This window comes from Mus caroli, unplaced genomic scaffold, assembly GCF_978045245.1.
Source record: "Mus caroli unplaced genomic scaffold, Mus_caroli_1 scaffold_1, whole genome shotgun sequence".
NCBI classification, from domain to species: domain Eukaryota; kingdom Metazoa; phylum Chordata; class Mammalia; order Rodentia; family Muridae; genus Mus; species Mus caroli.
The window spans coordinates 118,002,059-118,020,820 of record NW_028227256.1 but is presented as its reverse complement, the minus strand read 5'-3'; the positions used below and the strand labels follow the sequence as shown (position 1 = coordinate 118,020,820).

The 18,762-nt window shown below is 47.8% G+C and overlaps 1 protein-coding gene across 5 annotated transcripts in view; it reads right to left on the bottom strand.

Moving 5' to 3' along the window:
- Ccdc93 (CCC complex scaffolding subunit CCDC93) overlaps positions 1-18,762 on the bottom strand; it is a 72,830-nt gene that overhangs the window by 6,780 nt on the left and 47,288 nt on the right. For 4 of the 5 annotated variants that reach the window (XM_029477817.2, XM_029477818.2, XM_021163351.2 and 1 more), the window contains 10 exons: positions 17,197-17,270; positions 16,006-16,087; positions 15,418-15,483; positions 14,745-14,798; positions 12,684-12,746; positions 8,106-8,214; positions 6,505-6,587; positions 5,060-5,097; positions 2,515-2,599; positions 235-348 (listed from right to left, as the gene is read on the bottom strand). In XM_029477817.2, coding sequence (XP_029333677.1) covers positions 235-348; positions 2,515-2,599; positions 5,060-5,097; positions 6,505-6,587; positions 8,106-8,214; positions 12,684-12,746; positions 14,745-14,798; positions 15,418-15,483; positions 16,006-16,087; positions 17,197-17,270 — 768 coding nt within the window. Of the gene's footprint in view, positions 1-234; positions 349-2,514; positions 2,600-5,059; positions 5,098-6,504; positions 6,588-8,101; positions 8,215-12,683; positions 12,747-14,744; positions 14,799-15,417; positions 15,484-16,005; positions 16,088-17,196; positions 17,271-18,762 lie in introns of those variants that run through there. The other variant, XR_003836725.2, reaches the window with a different exon arrangement.

Here is an 18,762-nt window from a genome sequence, read left to right as displayed (position 1 = left end):
CCAGAGGTCCTCGAGCCTCCCCCTCCTCCCCAGTGCTGGGACTCAAGTGGTCACCATCCCATTGTTTATTTATTTATTTTTTCCTCTTGTTAGTTCTGAGGATCAAATTCAAGTACTCCCGCTTTTACAGCACGCACCTTCCTGGCAAAGCCATCTCTGCAGCCCCAGCTCCAGGCTTAGGGGCACCTTGAGGTGGGCTGAGCATGCATTTGATTTCGGCCCACACCCTCTCACCTCTTTGAACTCTTTCACAGTCTTGAAGTAGAGCCTCTGCTTTTCCAGGAGCTCCAAGTACTGATCGTTCAACTGGTCCCTCCTCATCTTGTTCTCCTGCTTCTTCTTTTCCATCTGTTGGAAACATTTTAAGAAATGGTGGTGGAGGAAGAGGCATTCTGACAGGGTCACAACAGGCAGCCATGATTAACATTTGTATCGGTTTCTTCTAAACACATTGCCTCAGGTTGTCCTGTTTCCTTTCTGAATGAAATCATCTGCAGGCTCTATAATCTAATCAGCAGTTCGCTATTTACAGAACACCAGATGAACAGCATGCATTTTGGGGGGATTCTTGACTGTGGACCACTTTGTCTCTAGAGGGTACTTGTGAGTATCTGCAAGGAGTTTGGAGTGTCACAATTCCAAAGAAGGAGAGTTGTTGGTGTCACTGGCAAGGAGAGGCTGCTCACCACCCTAAAGGGTTCAGGACGGCCATAAGGCAAAGGGTTATCTAGCCCAGGATGTCAATTGTTTGAGTAGCCCAATGAGTATATATTGTGTTTATAATAACATAGCTTACTACCTTTCATTTATTAACTGTGCCATAGTGTAAGCTATCTACAGCTATCTAAACTGTTATAGAGTGTTTCCAGGATACTGATCTTATACACAGACACTAAAATGTTGACTTCAAGAGATTTTCTGTGGTAGCCACAAGCTGGAGGAAGCTGCAAGTGGAGGCTGGAGGATAACCTCCTTCTGTCACGTGCTGTGAGACCCCAACTTAGAGTGTTTCTCCCTAGAAGGTAAAGCCCCTAGACAGTCCCCAAGCTTGTTTTCCCTGATCTCTAAAAATACAGCCAGAAAGAAGCTCTTTGTTCTCTATAGCCAGCAAAAAGCCTTTTTGTTTCTGAGCCTTACAGCCAGAGATGCAATAATTGTAATTTTACCAAGGACACCCGGGCAGAGAAGAACACTCCTCCCAACTCCTCCCAATTCCTCAGCGAGCTGTTAAAAGCCCCCTACTGTCACCGCTCCGGGGTCAAACTCCCCTGTCCTGCACGGAGTTCGTCCTCAGCTAGCTGATAATAAAACCTCTTGCAGTTTGCATCAGGTGTGGTTTTCTCTCAAGTCATTGGGGTGCTGGCCAGCTCATCCCGGGACTTGAGCGGAGGCTCAGCTTCGGGGGTCTTACAGTGCCTGTACTCAGTAAACCACCTAGTTGGCCCACCCTGTTATAGAGACAGGGGTTCTCACTGGCCTGAAACTTGCCAAATACCCCCAGACTGGCTGGCCATCAAGCTCCAGGGATGTTTCTATGTTCCAGTCCTCAGCACAGGGAATACAAGCATGCACCAGCACTACTATACTAGGTATTTTCTCAGGGCTCTAGGGACTAAGCTCGGGTCCTCTGTACACTTGGTAAAGAGTAATGGAACACCTACAGAGACCTAAGGTTAGCAGTGAACAAGTAAAGTCTTTGTTTTCACAGGGCACATCCCTGGAGATCAGTACCAAACCAGACCAACCAACCAACCAACCAACTAACCAACCAGCCTTGTGTCTGAAGAGTGAACAAATGCGCATTAGTGATCAGCAGCATCAGTGTTGAGGAAAACAGAATGGAGTTGGAGATGGTGAAGGCATGTGGACTCTGTGATGCAGAGGGCTGAAAGGAGGGCAACTCACAGAACCAGGTGCTATGTGCAGTTATTTTCTGAAGCTAAATGTAGGGTCAGCCAGCCAGGAGATGAAGGCAGAAAATACTCATGTATAGAGCAGGTTCAGCCTGCAAGTATATATGTGCATGTGCCTATGTGCGTGTGTGTAAGTAAGGCCAGGGGATAAACTTGGCTGTGATTCCTCACCTTGTTTTTTTGAGACCAGGTCTCTATCTGGTCTAGAACTGGCTAAGCATGTTAGGCTGGCTGGCCACTAAGCGCCAGGTTCTCTCCCCAGCATCAAGATCCTAAGCACCACACCCTGTGAAATGTCATGAGATAAATGCCCAGGGAGAGGTGGCTAGACAAGAGAGGAGGGCTGCTGGGAGGAACAGTTCTTTATCTGTAAGGCAGGGAAGGGGCAGTACCGCTCATTTAATATGGGGGAACAGCACAATATCTGATGCAGAGGAGTGCTCAGTGCCTGGAAGCTATAACCAATAGCAATGTGGAGGCCTACCCCACCAGAGTCTCATGGCTGGTGTGGCAATGCAGGATGCACTCTGGATGGAGAGCCTCTGCCCACGACCTCCTAACCACCACACACTCTGTATTGCTGTAAAGGAAGCCTGCTGACCTTCATCCTGCTTTGTTTAATGCCTTCGACGATCTGTTCCATCTGCCTTAAAAACTGGTCCCGGGCAGCAGGGGAGGCCATGGCTCTGAAAGAAAAATCAGCAGAGGTAGGTCCAGTACGTTGCTCAGTTAGGAAGGGGGTGGGGGACACCAAGGAGTCAGCCCTGTACCTAGAATGTGTCCCAACGGTCAACTAGACCTTTGCAGGGCACAGTGGGCTGAGGGAGTCACCAAGAATACCAAGCAGTCAGGATTCCAAACCTCTGATCTGCTAACCAAATGTGAATCTTGTTCTCCATTCTCCCTGTGTTCCTGTGGCAATGGGCTGTGTAAGGAACATCTCTGACTAGATGTAAAGGGATTCTGAGGAAAACTATGCAGGTGAGAACACGCTATTCCTCTAATCTTGACAGGCATGTGTGTACTCTTTCAGCAGTGGTACGCACACAGGCAACTTCAAAGTGCTGCCTTCCGAGGATTGCTCAGCTTCTTCCTTGTAACTTTCAACCAAACTATATTTCCTCAACATCAAATGTGAATAAAAAGAATATGAATGCCATTTGCCACGAATTATGGCATGTACTACTTAAGAAATTAACTTAGTTTTGTTTTTTAAGAGTCTGAGGACAGGGGAACATCGCCTGGAATTAGAGCACATGTTCTGAGTATTCCCAGATCTGAGCTGAGAACCTGGAAATTTGCTGGAGGCAGTAGAAGGGGTAGATTTCCTGGTGTGCCTGCTATATACCCAGTCTTGCAGAGGGACGGGAGCCAGAAGGCTCAGAGCTTGGCACTCACAGGTGGAGAACTATTCAGAGAGTGGGATGACAGAGCAGAACTCTGCTGTGGTTATCAGGAATTCAGCCCTCCAGTCTGAGAGGGGCAACAGGACACAAAGGCAGGTGCCACCCCTGAACCTCCCAGTGAGTGTGTGTGTGTGTGTGTGTGTGTGTGTGTGTGTGTGAAGTCCGTTGCAGCATATCTGATCATACTGAGAACCCAGAGATTGTTTACTGGAAAGAACTATTTCTAGTTATGGTGTGGCTCAATCCTATCACACACCGTAAATCCAAGAGCTTTCTGTTTACCGTAAATGAGACTGAATAAAGTCAACCATAGGTGGAGAGGTGGAGCAAGCACCCAGCTGACAGGGAGTAAATAAAGGGAAGAAAAAACCATAGAGAGTGAGAGGAAGTCAGGAGGATGGATAGAGAGACACACAGGAAGTAGAAAGGAGGGACATGCAGTTGGAAGAACAGGTTTTTTCCTTCTGGTCTATCAGTTGAGGAGGAATGTCAGCTGGGTGCTTTCTCTGCCTCTCTGAGCTAGCAGGCTTTCACCATGGCGCCTGGCTCCTGAGTCTTCATTTGGTAAAATCAAACCTTTGGAATTTTGTTTTACAAACATTGTGTGTGTGTGTATGTGTGTGTGTGTGTGTGTGTGTGTGTGTGTTTGTCTGTCTGCCCGTGTGTGTTTGCACGTGTGTGAGCCATGGGTCTTGCAGATTGAATTCAGGTTCAGGCTCAATGGAGAATGGCTTAGCCCTGCTGTGTTTAAAAAAAAAAAAAAAGATATAGAAAGTCTAGAGCTCATGAACTTGGCTTTAAAATGTTTCTAGTCGGCTGTCAGGGGCCAGCAGAGGCTTGTGCTAGCAAAAGGAAGCATGCTATTCTGGGAGCGAGCCTTAGGCTGCCAGCAAGGTGGGTAAGGCTAGCTTACCATGAACACACTCCAGAGCTAGTATTGCTTGGTTCCCTTGCTATCTGATTTATACAGATGGCCTTCCTATACAATTTATTTTATGGTAGAATCTCATGTAGCCTAGGCTGGCCTTGAAAAAACTTTGTAGTTAAACTGACCTTAAACAACTCTTGATTCTCCTATCTTTCCTCCCAAGTGCTGGAATTCCATGCATACACCAAGAAGTCAGTTTATGCAGTGCTGGGGAACTGAGCCCAGGGCTTCATGAGTCTACACAAGCACTCACCTCTGAGCTAAATCCCCAATTTGGAAGATGTATGTTAACTGATAAAATAGACCTTAAAGAATTGTTCCTCAGAAAGGTAGAAGGTACCTCCCCCCCCCCTTTAATCCTTTTTCACAGTCCTGTCTTTATCCCCCTCCTGGTCTGCCCTTTGACTGTTCCTCATCCCATACCTCCTCTTTCATCTCCCAGAGGATGGCCCCCACTCCTTGGGGCCTTAAGTCTCCCCTAGGCTATCTCAATGGCCTGGAAGTTACCAAGTAGAATAGGTTGGCTGGACCCTGAACCCTAGGGATCTGCCTGTCTCCAGTCCCCCAGCTCTGGGACTACGATCATGCCACTACACTTGATTTTCCTTCTGAGGGCTCTGGGACGGAGCAAGTCAGGCTCTTTGCCCATAGCACTGCAATTTGCAGAACCTTCCATTAAGGCATGTCTACCCTTAGTGGATAGGGAAAGTAAGACTCATGTCCCAGTGCCAGACCTTGTGTGCACACCACATTCTCAGTCACTCCTCACCCAGACCAGGAGGGGGTCAGGGAGGAGGGCAGCCAGTACTTACTGTGAGAAGTTCTCGTGAATCGAGTTCAGCAGGCTAATCTGGGGGAGTGAAAAGGAACCATGTAAGTAGAAAGCTAAAAGGTCCCTGCACTCTTCTGGTCCTTGCTGGAGAGCTTGCCTTGGGCTGGGACAAGGCCACTGAAGGGGAGACACATCTTGTCGAGCAGGTCAAAGTGACACTCGACAAAACAAAGGAAAAAACAGCATGTTCTTCCCTGCATAGTTTTCCTCAGAGAATCGACCCCATCTACTTAGAGAAAATCATTTTCCCTAGAATACGTGACCACGAGAATGAGGAAAGATGGCTTTTTAGAGGGGACTCTAGTGGCAGGACTTTTTGGACAAACTGCCAGCAGGGATCAATTGGTCTTCCCAAACATCACTCTCTTTTGAGGCTATCAGTCAGGTGGGCCAGTAGGGTGAAGACAGAGAAGATAGCGCCCATCCTCCACTGCTCCACTCCCACACTGAGTCACCAACTTGGCCAACTGCTGAGTGGTCCTGAGAGTTTCTGATAAAACACAATCTTCATGGTCCTGTTCCCATGGAAACTGTTCCTGCCTTCAGAGCTAGAGCATCCATCTGACCTTGTGAGACATGCTGGGAAGGGCTCTGTCTGTGGGTCCCCTGGCTGTGCTCCATGTACCTGTTGGCTCATCTGTAAGCAGTTACTATCGCTGGACTTTGCGTTTGAATGTGCACTTGCATGTGGAGGCCAGAAGACAACCTCAGCTGCCATTCCTCATGAGGCTGTCCACCTGGCTCTTTAAGACAGGGTCTATCACTGGTCCAAGCTCATCCAGGAGGCTAGGCTGGGGTTGGGGCAGTGATCCTCAGTGGTCTATCTGCCTCTGCCTACCCAGTCCTGGCATTACAAGCAGAGTACCATGCCAGGTTTTGGTGGTGTTGTGTTTTGTTTTTTGTAATGTGGGTTCTGGCCATTGAACTCAGGCCCTCCTGTCTGGAAGGCAAGCACTTTATGTACTGAGCCATCTTCCCAGCACCTCAAGCTGGTGTTTCTCACATGATACTACAGAATGGGTAAACACCAGCTTTAGTTCACTGCAGAGAGCTCCCACTGCTTTGCAGTGACAGTCCCCAGTGCTTGGCACAGGAAGGCAGTCACTCTCTACTTCTACTGGACACTCCGTCTCAGGCTCTAGGTCCATCTGAATCTTCTGGAGCTACCATGCTGTCAGTGGCTCACCGAAGTTATCTTCTTTCCATAAAGGCTCTTCCTCGGGCCAGTGCGAAGTCTTAAGTACAAAGGTGCTTGCCGCTAAGCCTGAAGACCTGAGTTCTGTGCCTGGAGCCCACACGGTGTAAGGAGAGAAGCAACTCCCACTAGCTGTCCTCTGACCTCCACACATGCACAACGCCTCCCCTCCACAGTAAAATTTCAAATGGAATAAGAAAAGAAAGAAAGAAGCAGACAAAGGCTCTTACCTCCTTCTCCAGGTAAACCTTTTTGTCATCCAGGGTATTGTACAAAGTGAAGAACTGCTTGGTTTCCTTGTGCACTGCGGAAACTGCCAGTACAGAGAGATCAGCATCCTCGTGTCAGAGCATCAGTGAACCACAGCATCGCAACCCCGTGCGGCATGTGCCCAGGGCCATAGACCACAGCATTGCAACCCCATGCGGCATGTGCCCAGGGCCGTATGCACACTTAGTCGTCACAGAAGCCTGTGTCTCTGTGCATATGTGTTTGTACGTGTGCACATGTGCATTCAGAGGTCAGAGGTCGGCACTGGCTATGTTTCTCAATCCCTCTTCACCTTATTTTTTGAGACAAGCTCTTTCAGTGAACCCAGAGATCACTTACTAAGCTAGTCTGGGTGTTCAGTGTACCTCAGGGATCTAGCTGTCTCCAGTGTGTGTACCTACATCTGGCCTATTAAAAAAACATGTATGGTTGCTTTGCCTGCATGAATGTATATGCACAAATGTGTGCCTGGGACCCATGGAGGGTGTTGGATCTCCTGGAACTGGAGTTATGGGCATCTGTGAGCTGTCATGTGGCTGCTAGGAATTTAACCTGGGTCCTCTGCAAACACATACACTAAACAACTGAGCCATATTGCCAGCCTTTAAAAATAGACAACCAACCAACAACAATATGTTTCTTGTACTTGAGATCAAATTCAGGGCCTCAATCCTGTCAAGCAGCCCTTTAATTAAAGGGACCATCTTCCTTGACCCTGAGGGTGGCTTTGTGTTGGGGTTGGTCTGTACCCCAAGATATGGCTGCCCCCAAGATGACCAAATTCTCATGTATACCAGCTTTTGTTGTGCAAACCTTGCTCCCTAAGTTAACTGGCCAATAAAAGGCTAAAGCCTGTGACTGGGCAGAAGAGAGAGAGGAAGGTGGGACTTCTTGGGAGGGAGAAAGGAACTCTGTGAAGAAGAAAGTCACATGTGCCCACGGGCCTGAAAGGTATAGCTAGTCATGTGACTGGATGGGGCTAGGTGGTCAGGTTAACTTAGATGAGCTAAACGAGAGTCTGCCTAGCTAAGAAATATTAAAAGGTCTCAGGAATAACTGTCACTGTATTAATTTCCAGCACTAATTAATATATACAGAATATTAATTTTTTTTACAGCTTTGATTCTGACATGATGCAGTGACTGTGCAGTAGGCTGAGGTGAGGCAGGTCCTGGATTATGGAGAGAACACGATGCTCTAAAGCAATGCTAGTGAGACTCTATGGAGCATGACCTCGGGCCATCAGGAGATGCTGGGGTGGGGATGCTTCACAAGAAGCTGGAAAGAAGAGGGAGGCTCAGGTGACTGCACACAGCTAACCACCATGAGAGCTGGCCAATGTTGGCACTCAAGGTCCTGAGTCCATCTACAGAGCAAACAGAGACCACGAGTCATCTCCCAGGGCGGTTCAGCAAGCCCAGAGATGAAGTAAGGTCCTTTTCAATGTGGCCCTTGTGGACTGTGCTCTGACCAATGCTACATTGCGCTAAACTGCATGAAGCCCCTTCCCCCCCATCCCTCACAAAGCCCAAGAGTCTGTGTGTTTGATCAATGCACCTACTCTGACGGTAGAGTTCAATAAATCGCTTCTGATACTGTATCAGCTCTGCTCGACTGGGCACTTCGTCAATCTTGCGATGCAAAATTGCTATTTCTCGATTTCTTCGTGCCTAAATGCAAAGGGTCAGGGAGAGAACACTTGGTCAAAGGCTATATTTGTCTGCTCCTCACAGCTGAGCCAGCCACAAAGACACACATTCCTGTACTAGCCTGAGGTCCTCACATGGAATTGTGACTGACCAGAGGACAGGCAGTGTAAGGAGTCCCAGATGACAGGTGCCATCCTACTGCCTATCCAAAGTGTATTCTGAATTCCTCTACTTAGAAGCCTACTAGTTTCTCAAAGCCTTTCAAAGGGACCAGACTGTCCTGTCAGGTGTTCAGGAGGCAGCAGGATGTTTCATGAGGCCCACACCACTCAGCTTCCACATGGCTACATGCAGATCTCAGGACCTGGGCTGAGCACTGCCATTTTCTTGAGCCTTTGTTCCTCCTGTCTGTGCCCTACCAGTCTGGGGTCTTGCTTCTCTCTCAGCAGCTTCTCTCTCCTAACTCTCCTTCCGAGTGGCGGGGCTGACCTTGAGTTTCTTCACGGGAATCTTAAGGTACAGCCATCTGATGTTTAAAGTGTGTAACGTTGCACGGGCTTGCTTGCTTGCTTCCTGGCATATCCGTGATGGGTGGTAGAACTCTGAGGACAATTTGTGGGCGTTCTCCCCTCCCACCATGTGGGTCCAGGAATCAAGCTTGGCTGTAAAGGACGGAATCCACCTCTAGGTGGAGACATGCCCTTGTTTGCTCCCTTAAGGGTTAGTCCAGCAGGACAGGACAGGGACCAGGCCAGGGGACTGCCTGCCTTCCTGAGTCAAGGCTCAGAAGAGTGCTAACTACTCGGTTTTCTTTTCTTTGTCCTTTCCTTTGTAATGCTGGCAAGAGCCTGACTACACTTTTAAAATCACAAACGAATGCCCTTGGCCTTTAGCTCATTTTCTGAGCCCCCCTCCCTACTGTGTGCCTCCATGTTTATCTTTACTCTCCTCCTGGGCAACTCTGATTCACAGCCTGCCTGCCTTGGGGTTTTCCTTTTAAACTCTAATTAATAAATTGTCCTTGAGCATCTGTTTGAGTCTGTTCATAATTTCTTTTATTAATAAGTATCCCACGAGAAAACTCCATTTTCCCTAGCATCCCACGATGGCTCTGCTGGACTCCCCGAGTCTTCTAGTGACCTTGCTCTCCTGCCTTCTAATTCTTTAATGGGCAGAGGGAGTGAACATGGTCCTGTGCCCTGCACAGCACACATCTTTACCCTGGGGGCTGTCTCACACCAGCACACATGCTATACTCTGTGACTGTGTCTTTGTTTCTAGAATGTTCTGCATGTGTGAGGGTGCTTGTGGACATATTGGCTGTTCATCAGCACTTAAATTTGCTCAAGTCTTTGCTGAGCTGTATCCCCACCATTCAGCCTCCAGCCTCTTGCCCTGACAGCCAGGCTTGCTTAGTGCCTCCGCCCTTCAAGCCTCAGCCTCTCTCTGCTTGACAAATGCTGTATCCCAGTTCCCTCCCAGTTGGACGACTCCTGCCAGGAAGAATTGGGGTAGACTGTGGGCCAGGGCTCAGGAGACTCAGGAAGAAGACAAACCACGTTCTGGGAAAGCTGAAATTTACAAGGCTCACTGGGTCCCTCCCCAAGGAAGCAGCAAACAACTGCTGGGAGAGGCCACTGACCAGCCATTCTGCTGCCTAGCAACCACGTCAAGGAGACTGCCACCTGTCTAGCGGCCTGCAAATGGTGCAGGGGCTTCAGGGTTGCACTTTCATGAGTTGTCACTTGTGTTACAGAGGGCTTTTTGGTGAGTTACCCCTGCTCCGTGTAAGTCAGCCCTCACCAAAGGTAGGGTCAGAAGTAACTGCAGTAAGAACTCACTGCTTCACCAAGGACTTTGATCGCTGTGGGTTCCCTAACTACAGTCACTGGGAGTATGCTTCTCGTGTCTTGACAGGAAAAGTCTCACTCCGGAAGCTTTCTGGGGCATGGGTGAATGGTGGAATCTGAGTTTCTAGCTCCTTCAGTTCTCAACCACTTGCCATATTGGACACAGATTATTTTCTTAAATAATCCATCCCTATTGATTATTCCCTCTCCCCTCTGGATCCACTCCCTTTCTCTCTCTCTCATTAGAAAAGAACGGGCTTCTAAGAGATAAAACCAATCCTGATGAAAATAAATACAATAAAGCAAAAATCTATCATACTGCTGTTTGACGGCAACCCAAGCTGTCTGCTCACCTGTGAGCAGCCTGAGCGCCTCTCCCATCACCCTCTTTCTCTCGTTCTTGCTTGATCGCTCACTAGGGTTTTGTTTTGGGTCTTGCCCATATACCACAGCCTTAGTTACCATCCCCATTACAGACTGTTTTCCAGTCCAAACTCTTTTGAGTTGGAGCTGACACCAATCATTCTTCCCACAATGCTACCTAATGGTTACTGCCTCCTCAAGTTTTCATGTGTGCAACGTGGTGTTCATATGTGTGTGTGGGGGGCTTATGTACACATACACATGTACACATGAAGGCCTAAAGTTGATGGCAGGCATCACCCTCTGTCATTCTTCCACCGTATCCACTGAGGCAGGGTCTGTCTCTCAGTCACACCTGGAGCTCAGACAGGACTAGTAGTGCTCTTGCTAGCCAGCTTGCTCTGGAGACCTTCTTGTCTCCCTGAGGGTAGAATTCCAGGTGGGCCACTATGTGCACTTGGAATTTATGGGGCTTCAAGGGATGCGATCTCTGTTCTGCACACTTGCAAGGCAAATGCTTTTTAAACTGCTGAGCTGTCTTCCAGAGAACCCAGTCCAGACCAGCAGAGCTTTAACTTACACTTTCTTCAGACTGCCATTCATGTCCCTGCCCGTTTCCCAGTGACCTCCACATAACCTTCATCTCCCTCTTCCTCTCACCCAGCATCACCAAATTCCATGAGATGCAGCCCTCACTTTCCCCTGCCCACTCCACTCACAGATCCTGCTGCCTCTCCCAGGCCAGGCTCTCAGCAAGCCATTGGTTTCCTTGTATCTTCTAGCTTGGTCTCAGCCTCTCTCTACTAGTTCATTCCCCACACAAACAGCCTTGTAGTTTGGCATATATGGGCAGATCTTGGTCCTCAAATAACCAGGTCCCAGAGGGCAAATCTTCCAGTTCCTGTTACTGGGACCTGATACATTGCTGAATATGTAAGAAGTAGCCAGTCAGGGTCTCCAAACAGCAGTAGGGCCCAGATTGTATTAATTCTATGTACCTTTAAATATTTGCACTTGGTTTTGCTGAAGGCTGAGAAGCCATCTTTAAATATTTGAAAGGTAGTCATGCGTGGTGGTGCATAACTCTAATCCCAGCACTTGGGAGAGGGAGGCAGGTTTATCAGAAGTTCAAGGCCAGCCCAAGCTACACATACAGTTTGAGGCCAGCTTGAGCTATAACACTCGAAACACTAAAAGTAAGAATAGTGTTCTTATATCAAGGACATATCTCACTCATCTGAATATATGAATATCTCACAAAATAATTAAGAGCCAGAAAGATGATAATAACCTCTCATAGGCCCATGGAGCCCTCTGGCCATTCCTACCAAAGCTTGGCTTCCCAGGAATACAGACAAAGGAAAAGAAAGTGACCCAAACCAACATGTAATACAAGGCCAAAGGGTCATTTGTGGGTTTGAATCTCCATGAGCCAGGCACCGGCAATACAACGGACTCAGAAACACAGTACTGACTGTGCTTAGGTTTGGAGCTGGCTTTACCATCTCCTGACTCTGTTTGCGAAGCTATGCTCTTAACTCTCTAGTTAGTAAGTAGACCTGAACTTCAATCCTGCTTCTGGGACCTACCTGAGGCTTGCCTTTGGAGAAACAGTTAACCTACTGAAAGTTATTTTTATCATTTTATGTTGTATGGGGGTTTTGCTTGCCTGTATATATATGCCTGTGGGTGCCTAGTGCCCCTGGAAGGCGGTAGGGGTGCTGGACCCCCAGAACTGGGACTGATAGTTGTGAGCTGCCACGTGGGTGCCGAGAATCGAACCGGGGTCACGTGGAGGAGCAGCCAGTGCTCCTAACTGCTGAGCCATCTCTTAAGCTTCCACCAAAATGTATTTACCTTTTTAATGATCTGTACTTGTGTGTGTTTGTGTGAGGGCATGTGTGCCTGGGCGTGGGTACCCGTGGAGTTCAGAAGATGGTGTCACATGCCCTGCAGATGGAGAGGTACAGGGGCCGTGAGGCAACTGACATGAGTTCTGGGAACAGAACTTGGAACATGCAGAACTCCTGTAATTGTGATGCCAATCATACTTACTCTGAATGCAAGGTAAAGTTCAACTCCAACTAGCAATGCTGAAAGTAACAGACACTTGTGTTGCTGCCAGCAACTCCTTACATCATAGCATGTCTGGTTGCAATGGGAGCAGTGAGCAGGTCCTGGCCACGCTAGCTCTTCTACACCTATACCTCCATCAGTCACAGGACATGCATACCAGCCAGGCATATCTATGCGGCCCTGGTCCTTGTGGATACTCACCTGTAGTAACCGGATCTTGTATAGCTTCTCTTTTTCCATGTTGTACCGTCTGTCCAGGTCCTCCTAAAAGTGACAACAGGCCAGAGTTATCTAGAATGGAACTTCCATTCTCTGACGAAGTCTTTGAAAGTTGAGAACATCTAATCATATTCTCTCAGCTTGAGTTCCTTCTCTCAAATGACCAACTTTAGGACTTCACACCTGAGAGATACTTTCACATCATGTCCTCATACCTCTCCCTTTACTGGGATCCTGGCTGAATCCAATCTTCTTTCCAGAAGAAACCAATCATCTATTATTACCGTGGGGGAGCATATTTGTGCCACAGAAGGAATTATAGAGGGAAGAAGACCACCTTGTAAAGTTGGTTCTCGCCTTCCATCTTATGTGGGTTCAGGGGATGGAGCTCATGTTACCAGGCTTGCAGGACAAGTACTCAACCTGCTGAGCCGCCACCTCACCAGCCCCTAAATGCAATGTTAAGTGAGAGCCTCCTCTGGGCTCCTGCAGCCCCCATATCTCGAACACCCTACTACAAAAGGGAGACAACTCTCCCATAAGAGTCTGTTCTCCATCTTAGTGTTTTCAGCTTACACTGGTTTTTGTTTATGTTTCTGACTGGACCTGAGGTATCCAAAATTATAACTGGTAACCCTTTGTGTCATTTAAACTTGCATCAAGTATAATAAGGAAAAGAAACCAGTCTCTCAATTCCAATAGCAATGCAGTATGTATGGGAAGATCCTTATGCAAGCATTTTCATCACTACAGAAAGTCCCTTGGGGACAGAGCTAATGTACAGGTGTGCCTTTACACCAGACCAAGGCACGAGAAAAATGGCCGGATGGTCTGTTATCTCAGAGAAAATTACAGAAGGGACACACGTGCATGAGAACACACAGAGTACATGCATACAAGTTCCTACATAGGACTCAGCTATAGGTGACATCTAACAGATATCACCTATATCCCTTGTCCAGTCTCCTACAGGTTATGAAGACCACCCTTAAAGAAGGCCCTGCTTGGTGCCCCCTGCTTCCCCCACTTATCCTCTTCCTTTCTCTTTACATGTGATAAGTGCTGTTTTAACTCATAACAGGGTTCGGCAACTTAGAGTATGCCATGGAAAGCCTAAAGCCTTTGAGCCATGTCTGACTCTTTGCCTATTTCTATAAATAGGGTTGTGCTGGAATATATATATATATATATATATATATATATATATATATGTCTATTTATTTATAATACATGTGACACAATATAATTCCTTACAACTTTTGTGCTTGAGAACATGCAATCAAGCCCCCCCCCAAAAAAATTCCCTCATAATATTTTATGTAAGTTGATAACTGTTGAGCTGTAGGTTGGATACACCTAATACACAGTCAGTATGGCCAACTAGAGCAGTGGCCTGCCATAAAAATAGCAAAGAAGGCAGTTTTCCCTCTATATCACTCTTTCGCCCTTTGAGGCTCATGTGGTCAACACAGGTGTCTTCTAGTTGAGGAGTGAAGTGTCTAAAATGGAACTGAGCAGAAGAGTCAGCGGCTGCACAGATTAAACAGAGGAGGCAGCAGAGCAGACTATACAGAGGAGGCAGCAGCACAGACTACACAGAGGAGGCAGCAGAGCAGACTATACAGAGGAGGCAGCAGCACAGACTACACAGAGGAGGCAGCAGAGAAGACTATACAGAGGAGGCAGCAGAGCAGACTATACAGAGGAGGCAGCAGCACAGACTATACAGAGGAGGCAGCAGAGCAGACTATACAGAGGAGGCAACAGAGCAGACTATACAGAGGAGGCAGCAGCACAGACTATACAGAGGAGGCAGCAGCACAGACTATACAGAGGAGGCAGCAGAGCAGACTATACAGAGGAGGCAACAGAGCAGACTATACAGAGGAGGCAACAGAGCAGACTATACAGAGGAGGCAGCAGAGCAGACTATACAGAGTAGGCAGCAGAGCAGATGATACTGGGAAAGCTGTGCAAGAACAGAAAGGAGGCTGACACATTCTCTTGGAACAACGTCAGCCTCAAGGATAAGGAGATACTTACATTGTGAGTCATGGTGGAGGTCAGGGCACCCTGCGGCTCTCCACCAGAGATGATCTGAAAGTAAGGAAATGAGGTCAGCACCTTTTCTCAGTAATGGGAACAGAGAGACGCAGTAGGTGCTGTTAATCATGAAGCCATCTCTCCAGCGCCTCAAGTTCGGATTTTTACACAGGTGCAGGGGATTGGAACTCAGGTGCTCATGCTTGTGCAGCAGATGCTCCCACCCAGTGAGCCATCTCTCCAACCCTGGGGAGTACACATTTCTAGGCCCAGCTCCAGTAAAGTGGCAGTGCTTTTTGGAAAAGGATTAATGTTGGTGCTGAGAGCTGTTTACTCCAGGCTTGCCTTAGCTGCTGCCATCTTTAAATAGAGTGGATCCAATGAGGAGCATGAGACCCTCCCACTCCCCAAGTTATGTAAGAGGTCAACCACTGACTAAAGTGGGGCTCTCCATGGCACAGCTGCCCTTAAGTTACCAGCACTCCCTTTGGAGTTGCCTATGAGCCACCAACGCCCTTATAACTGACCCCAATAAATGTATTGTGTTGGTTCACCAGACTTAGAACCCTTCCTTTGACCCGGCAGTGCCCCCTCTATCTGGAGTGAATGGAGGTTCCTTCCACACACCAGCCAGAAAGTGGCTGATGGCACTGAGGGCTAATTTAAGGCTTACCTTCTCACCTGGAGCTCTCTCAGCTTTCAGGGTCTCAATTTCCTGTTGTAGCCGAGCCATCTCCTCCTGCAAAAGCAAGGTAAACCTTTACAAAGCTCAGGGAAGCCACCAACTGGAGAGTAACTGTTTAAGCCACAGCAGCTTGCTTTTACATTTATGTCTGTGTGCATGTGTGTGTGCTAATGATCATATTGTACACCTTAGCATATGTGTAGGGGTCAGAGGAAAACCTATGGATTCAGTTCTTTTCTTTCTACTGTGTGCATCCCAGAGACTGAAGTCAGGCTCCTAGCCTTGGTGGCAAGCACTATTATTACCTGTTGAGCCATCTTGCCTGTGCAATTTAACTCTTCGGTGCAGACATTTCTCTCATTAGTTTGTGCTAAGACAAAAGCTTTCACTTGCAAGTTCATCCCTTTCTGGAAAAGAACTCTCCCAGGCTTGCAAGAGTGGAAATCACTTTATCTACAGAGTCACCTCCAAAGCCCACGTCAACCTTTGACACTGCACTGGCTAGTGTGTCCCAGCGTCACAGGGAAGGGAAACCAAGAACCCTCCTGCCTGTCACCAATACCGCCCAGCACTTACCCGGCAGTGTGCCTTAAACTCCTGCTCCTGGCTTTTCAGACTTTCATTCATGGCTACAAGTGCTCTCAGGTTCTGCAGCAAGCTGAGGAGAGACCAGACAATGGCATAGGGCAGACCGTTAGGATGTGGCTTCATGAATCACTGCTGAAGCCACAGTGAGAATACACAGAGCTCCTTCTTAATTTCCGTGACAAATGGTCACACTTTCCATTTCTGACTATGCACTTGGGCCCTCAAGCTCATGAGGAGACAAACCACACACACAGACACACAGACACACACACAGACACACCTCACAGGATTCTAGAGTGAGAATGTCAATTCTGGAATTATCAAGGAACTTTGATGGTACTCATATATCACTTATTTAATAGTACTCAGAGTAAACATGGTACCAAAAAATGTGTGTTTGTGTGTGTATGTGTGTGTGCACGTGCTTGTGTGCGTGCCTGCACGCTCATGAATTGCATGTGTCTGTGTCTGTGCATGTGCATGCATGTAGGCTAGAAGATAATCTCAACTGTTGTTCTTCAGGTGTAAGCCTCTGATTTTCTTTTAACTTAAGACCTGTTTTTACATCTAATTATTTATCTTGTGTGAGTGAGTGTGCTCATGCAGCCTATGTGGAAGACTGAGGACAACTTGTGGGAGTGAACCCGGCCCATCAGACTTCATACACAGTAAGCACTCTTCTCCATCCAGAAGCTGGTTCCTCCTGTGCTCTCGGTGGCTCGAAACATGCCAAGTAGCCTGCCTGCCTGCCTGGCCAGCGAGTGTCAGGAGCCTTGCCTTTGCCTCTCTGGCTCTAGGATCAAAAGGGTATACCACCAGGCCCAACATTTGCAGGCTGGATCTGGGACATCAAACTTAAGACTCTCATGCTTAAAAAGCAAGCACCTTGCCTACTAAGCCCCAAGCCTTGTCTCATTGTTTTTAAAGTCAGAACACCAGAAGAGCTCTGATCACAGAGAGGGCTGGAAGAGAGGTGGGTGGCTCAGTGCAGCCCAAACAGCTCAGTGACCGACCATCAAGGTGACTGCCGGTCCCTGCTGGTCCCGTGACATTAACTGAATGGAAATGGAGCACCAGCCCATGACCTCTGGCTATTCTGTCCCTTGATCAGACAAAACAAGCATCAGACACTGCAGCCAGTTTCCTCAAAAAGATGGTAGCACATGCGGAAAGCCTTACCTTGGGTCGGCTTTGGCTTCTAATTTCTCCAGGGCTGCCTGCTCTTTGTCTAGTTTCTCACCATGATCCTTCAACTGCAAAAGAGAGCAGGGTCACCATTAGCTATGGAGACTTAAAAGCAAACAGGAGGGTGTGCTTCCTCGCTCATTTTGGATAGATGACTGAGCCCACTGGATCTGGTTGCACACCGAGAAAATAGATGGGCCAGACAGATGAGATAGAGGGGAGGTGCCAGGGAGGTCAGAGTCAAAACCCACTAAATGCTGCTCTCGCTTTGGAGACACTGGTGATGACCTCACAATGTAGCAGACAGAGGAGGGAAAACAAAGCCTTGGAGCAGGAAAGCGGGTGGGTACAAACACACACACACACACACACACACACACACACACACACACGAAGGGGAAAGAGGGAGAGGGAAAGGAAGAGTGGGAGAGAGAGGGAGAGTATGGCAGGGCTGAAACTTCCCAGCCTCTTGAGTGGTGTCCTGGCTGGATTTGTGTCAACTTGACACAAGCTGGAGTCATCAGAGGAAGGAACCTCAGTCGAGAAAATGTCTCCGTAAGATCAGGCTGTAGGCAGGCCTGTAGGGCATTTTCTTAATTAGTGACCAATGAGGGAGGGCCCAGCCCATTGTGGGTGGCTCCATCCCTGGCCTGATGGTTCTATAAGAAAGTGGGCTGGGCAAACTGTGATGAGCAAGCCAGTGAGCAGCCCTCCTCTACAGCCTCTGCACCAGCTCCTGCCTCCAGGTTCCTGCCCTGTTTGAGTTCCTGTCCCAATTTCCTTCACTGATGAATGGCAATATGGAAATGTAAAATCAATAAACCCTTTCCTCCCCAACTTGCTTTTTGATCACAGTGTTGTCATAGCAACAGAAACCCTAACTAAGACAAATGGTTTTCTGAATCCACTAATGAAACAAATCTTTAAGAAAATGCAGATATTAACACACAGCAATATACTTTTGTGTATGGTATATGAGTGTGCACGAATACACTGCCTGTGCTTGGTGTGCAAATGGAGGCAGAGGCTGATGCAGAGAAGTCTTCGTCTAGTTTTGCTTCTCTACCTTAATTTTTGAGACCTGATATCTCACTGAAATAGAAAGTCATGGTTTTGCTATCCTCGCTGCCTAGTGAGCCCCAGTGCTGGGGTCCCAGGTGCCACAATGTGCCAGGCTCTTACCTGGACAATTAGGTTCTGAACATAGGTCTTTATGCAGAAAGCACTTGACCCCTGAGCCATCTCCCCACACCTTTTATTGTAAAGTACACCTTTTACAATGATCTAGAGAACAAAGTCTAAAACCATGACCATGGCAAACTCCTAAAGCAGATAAAGTACGCAGATGTGGGCTGATGAGACGACTCAGTCACAGCCTGATAATCTGACTTCAGTCCCTGGAATCCACATGGTGGAAGAGAATCAACTCCCACAAGTTGTCCTCTGACCTCCACACATGTGCTGTGGCACACTTAACAGCACCCCCAATACACACTAAATAAGCAAACAAACAAACAAAATTATAAAGAGGGACTGTGCACAAATATGTAGAATATAATT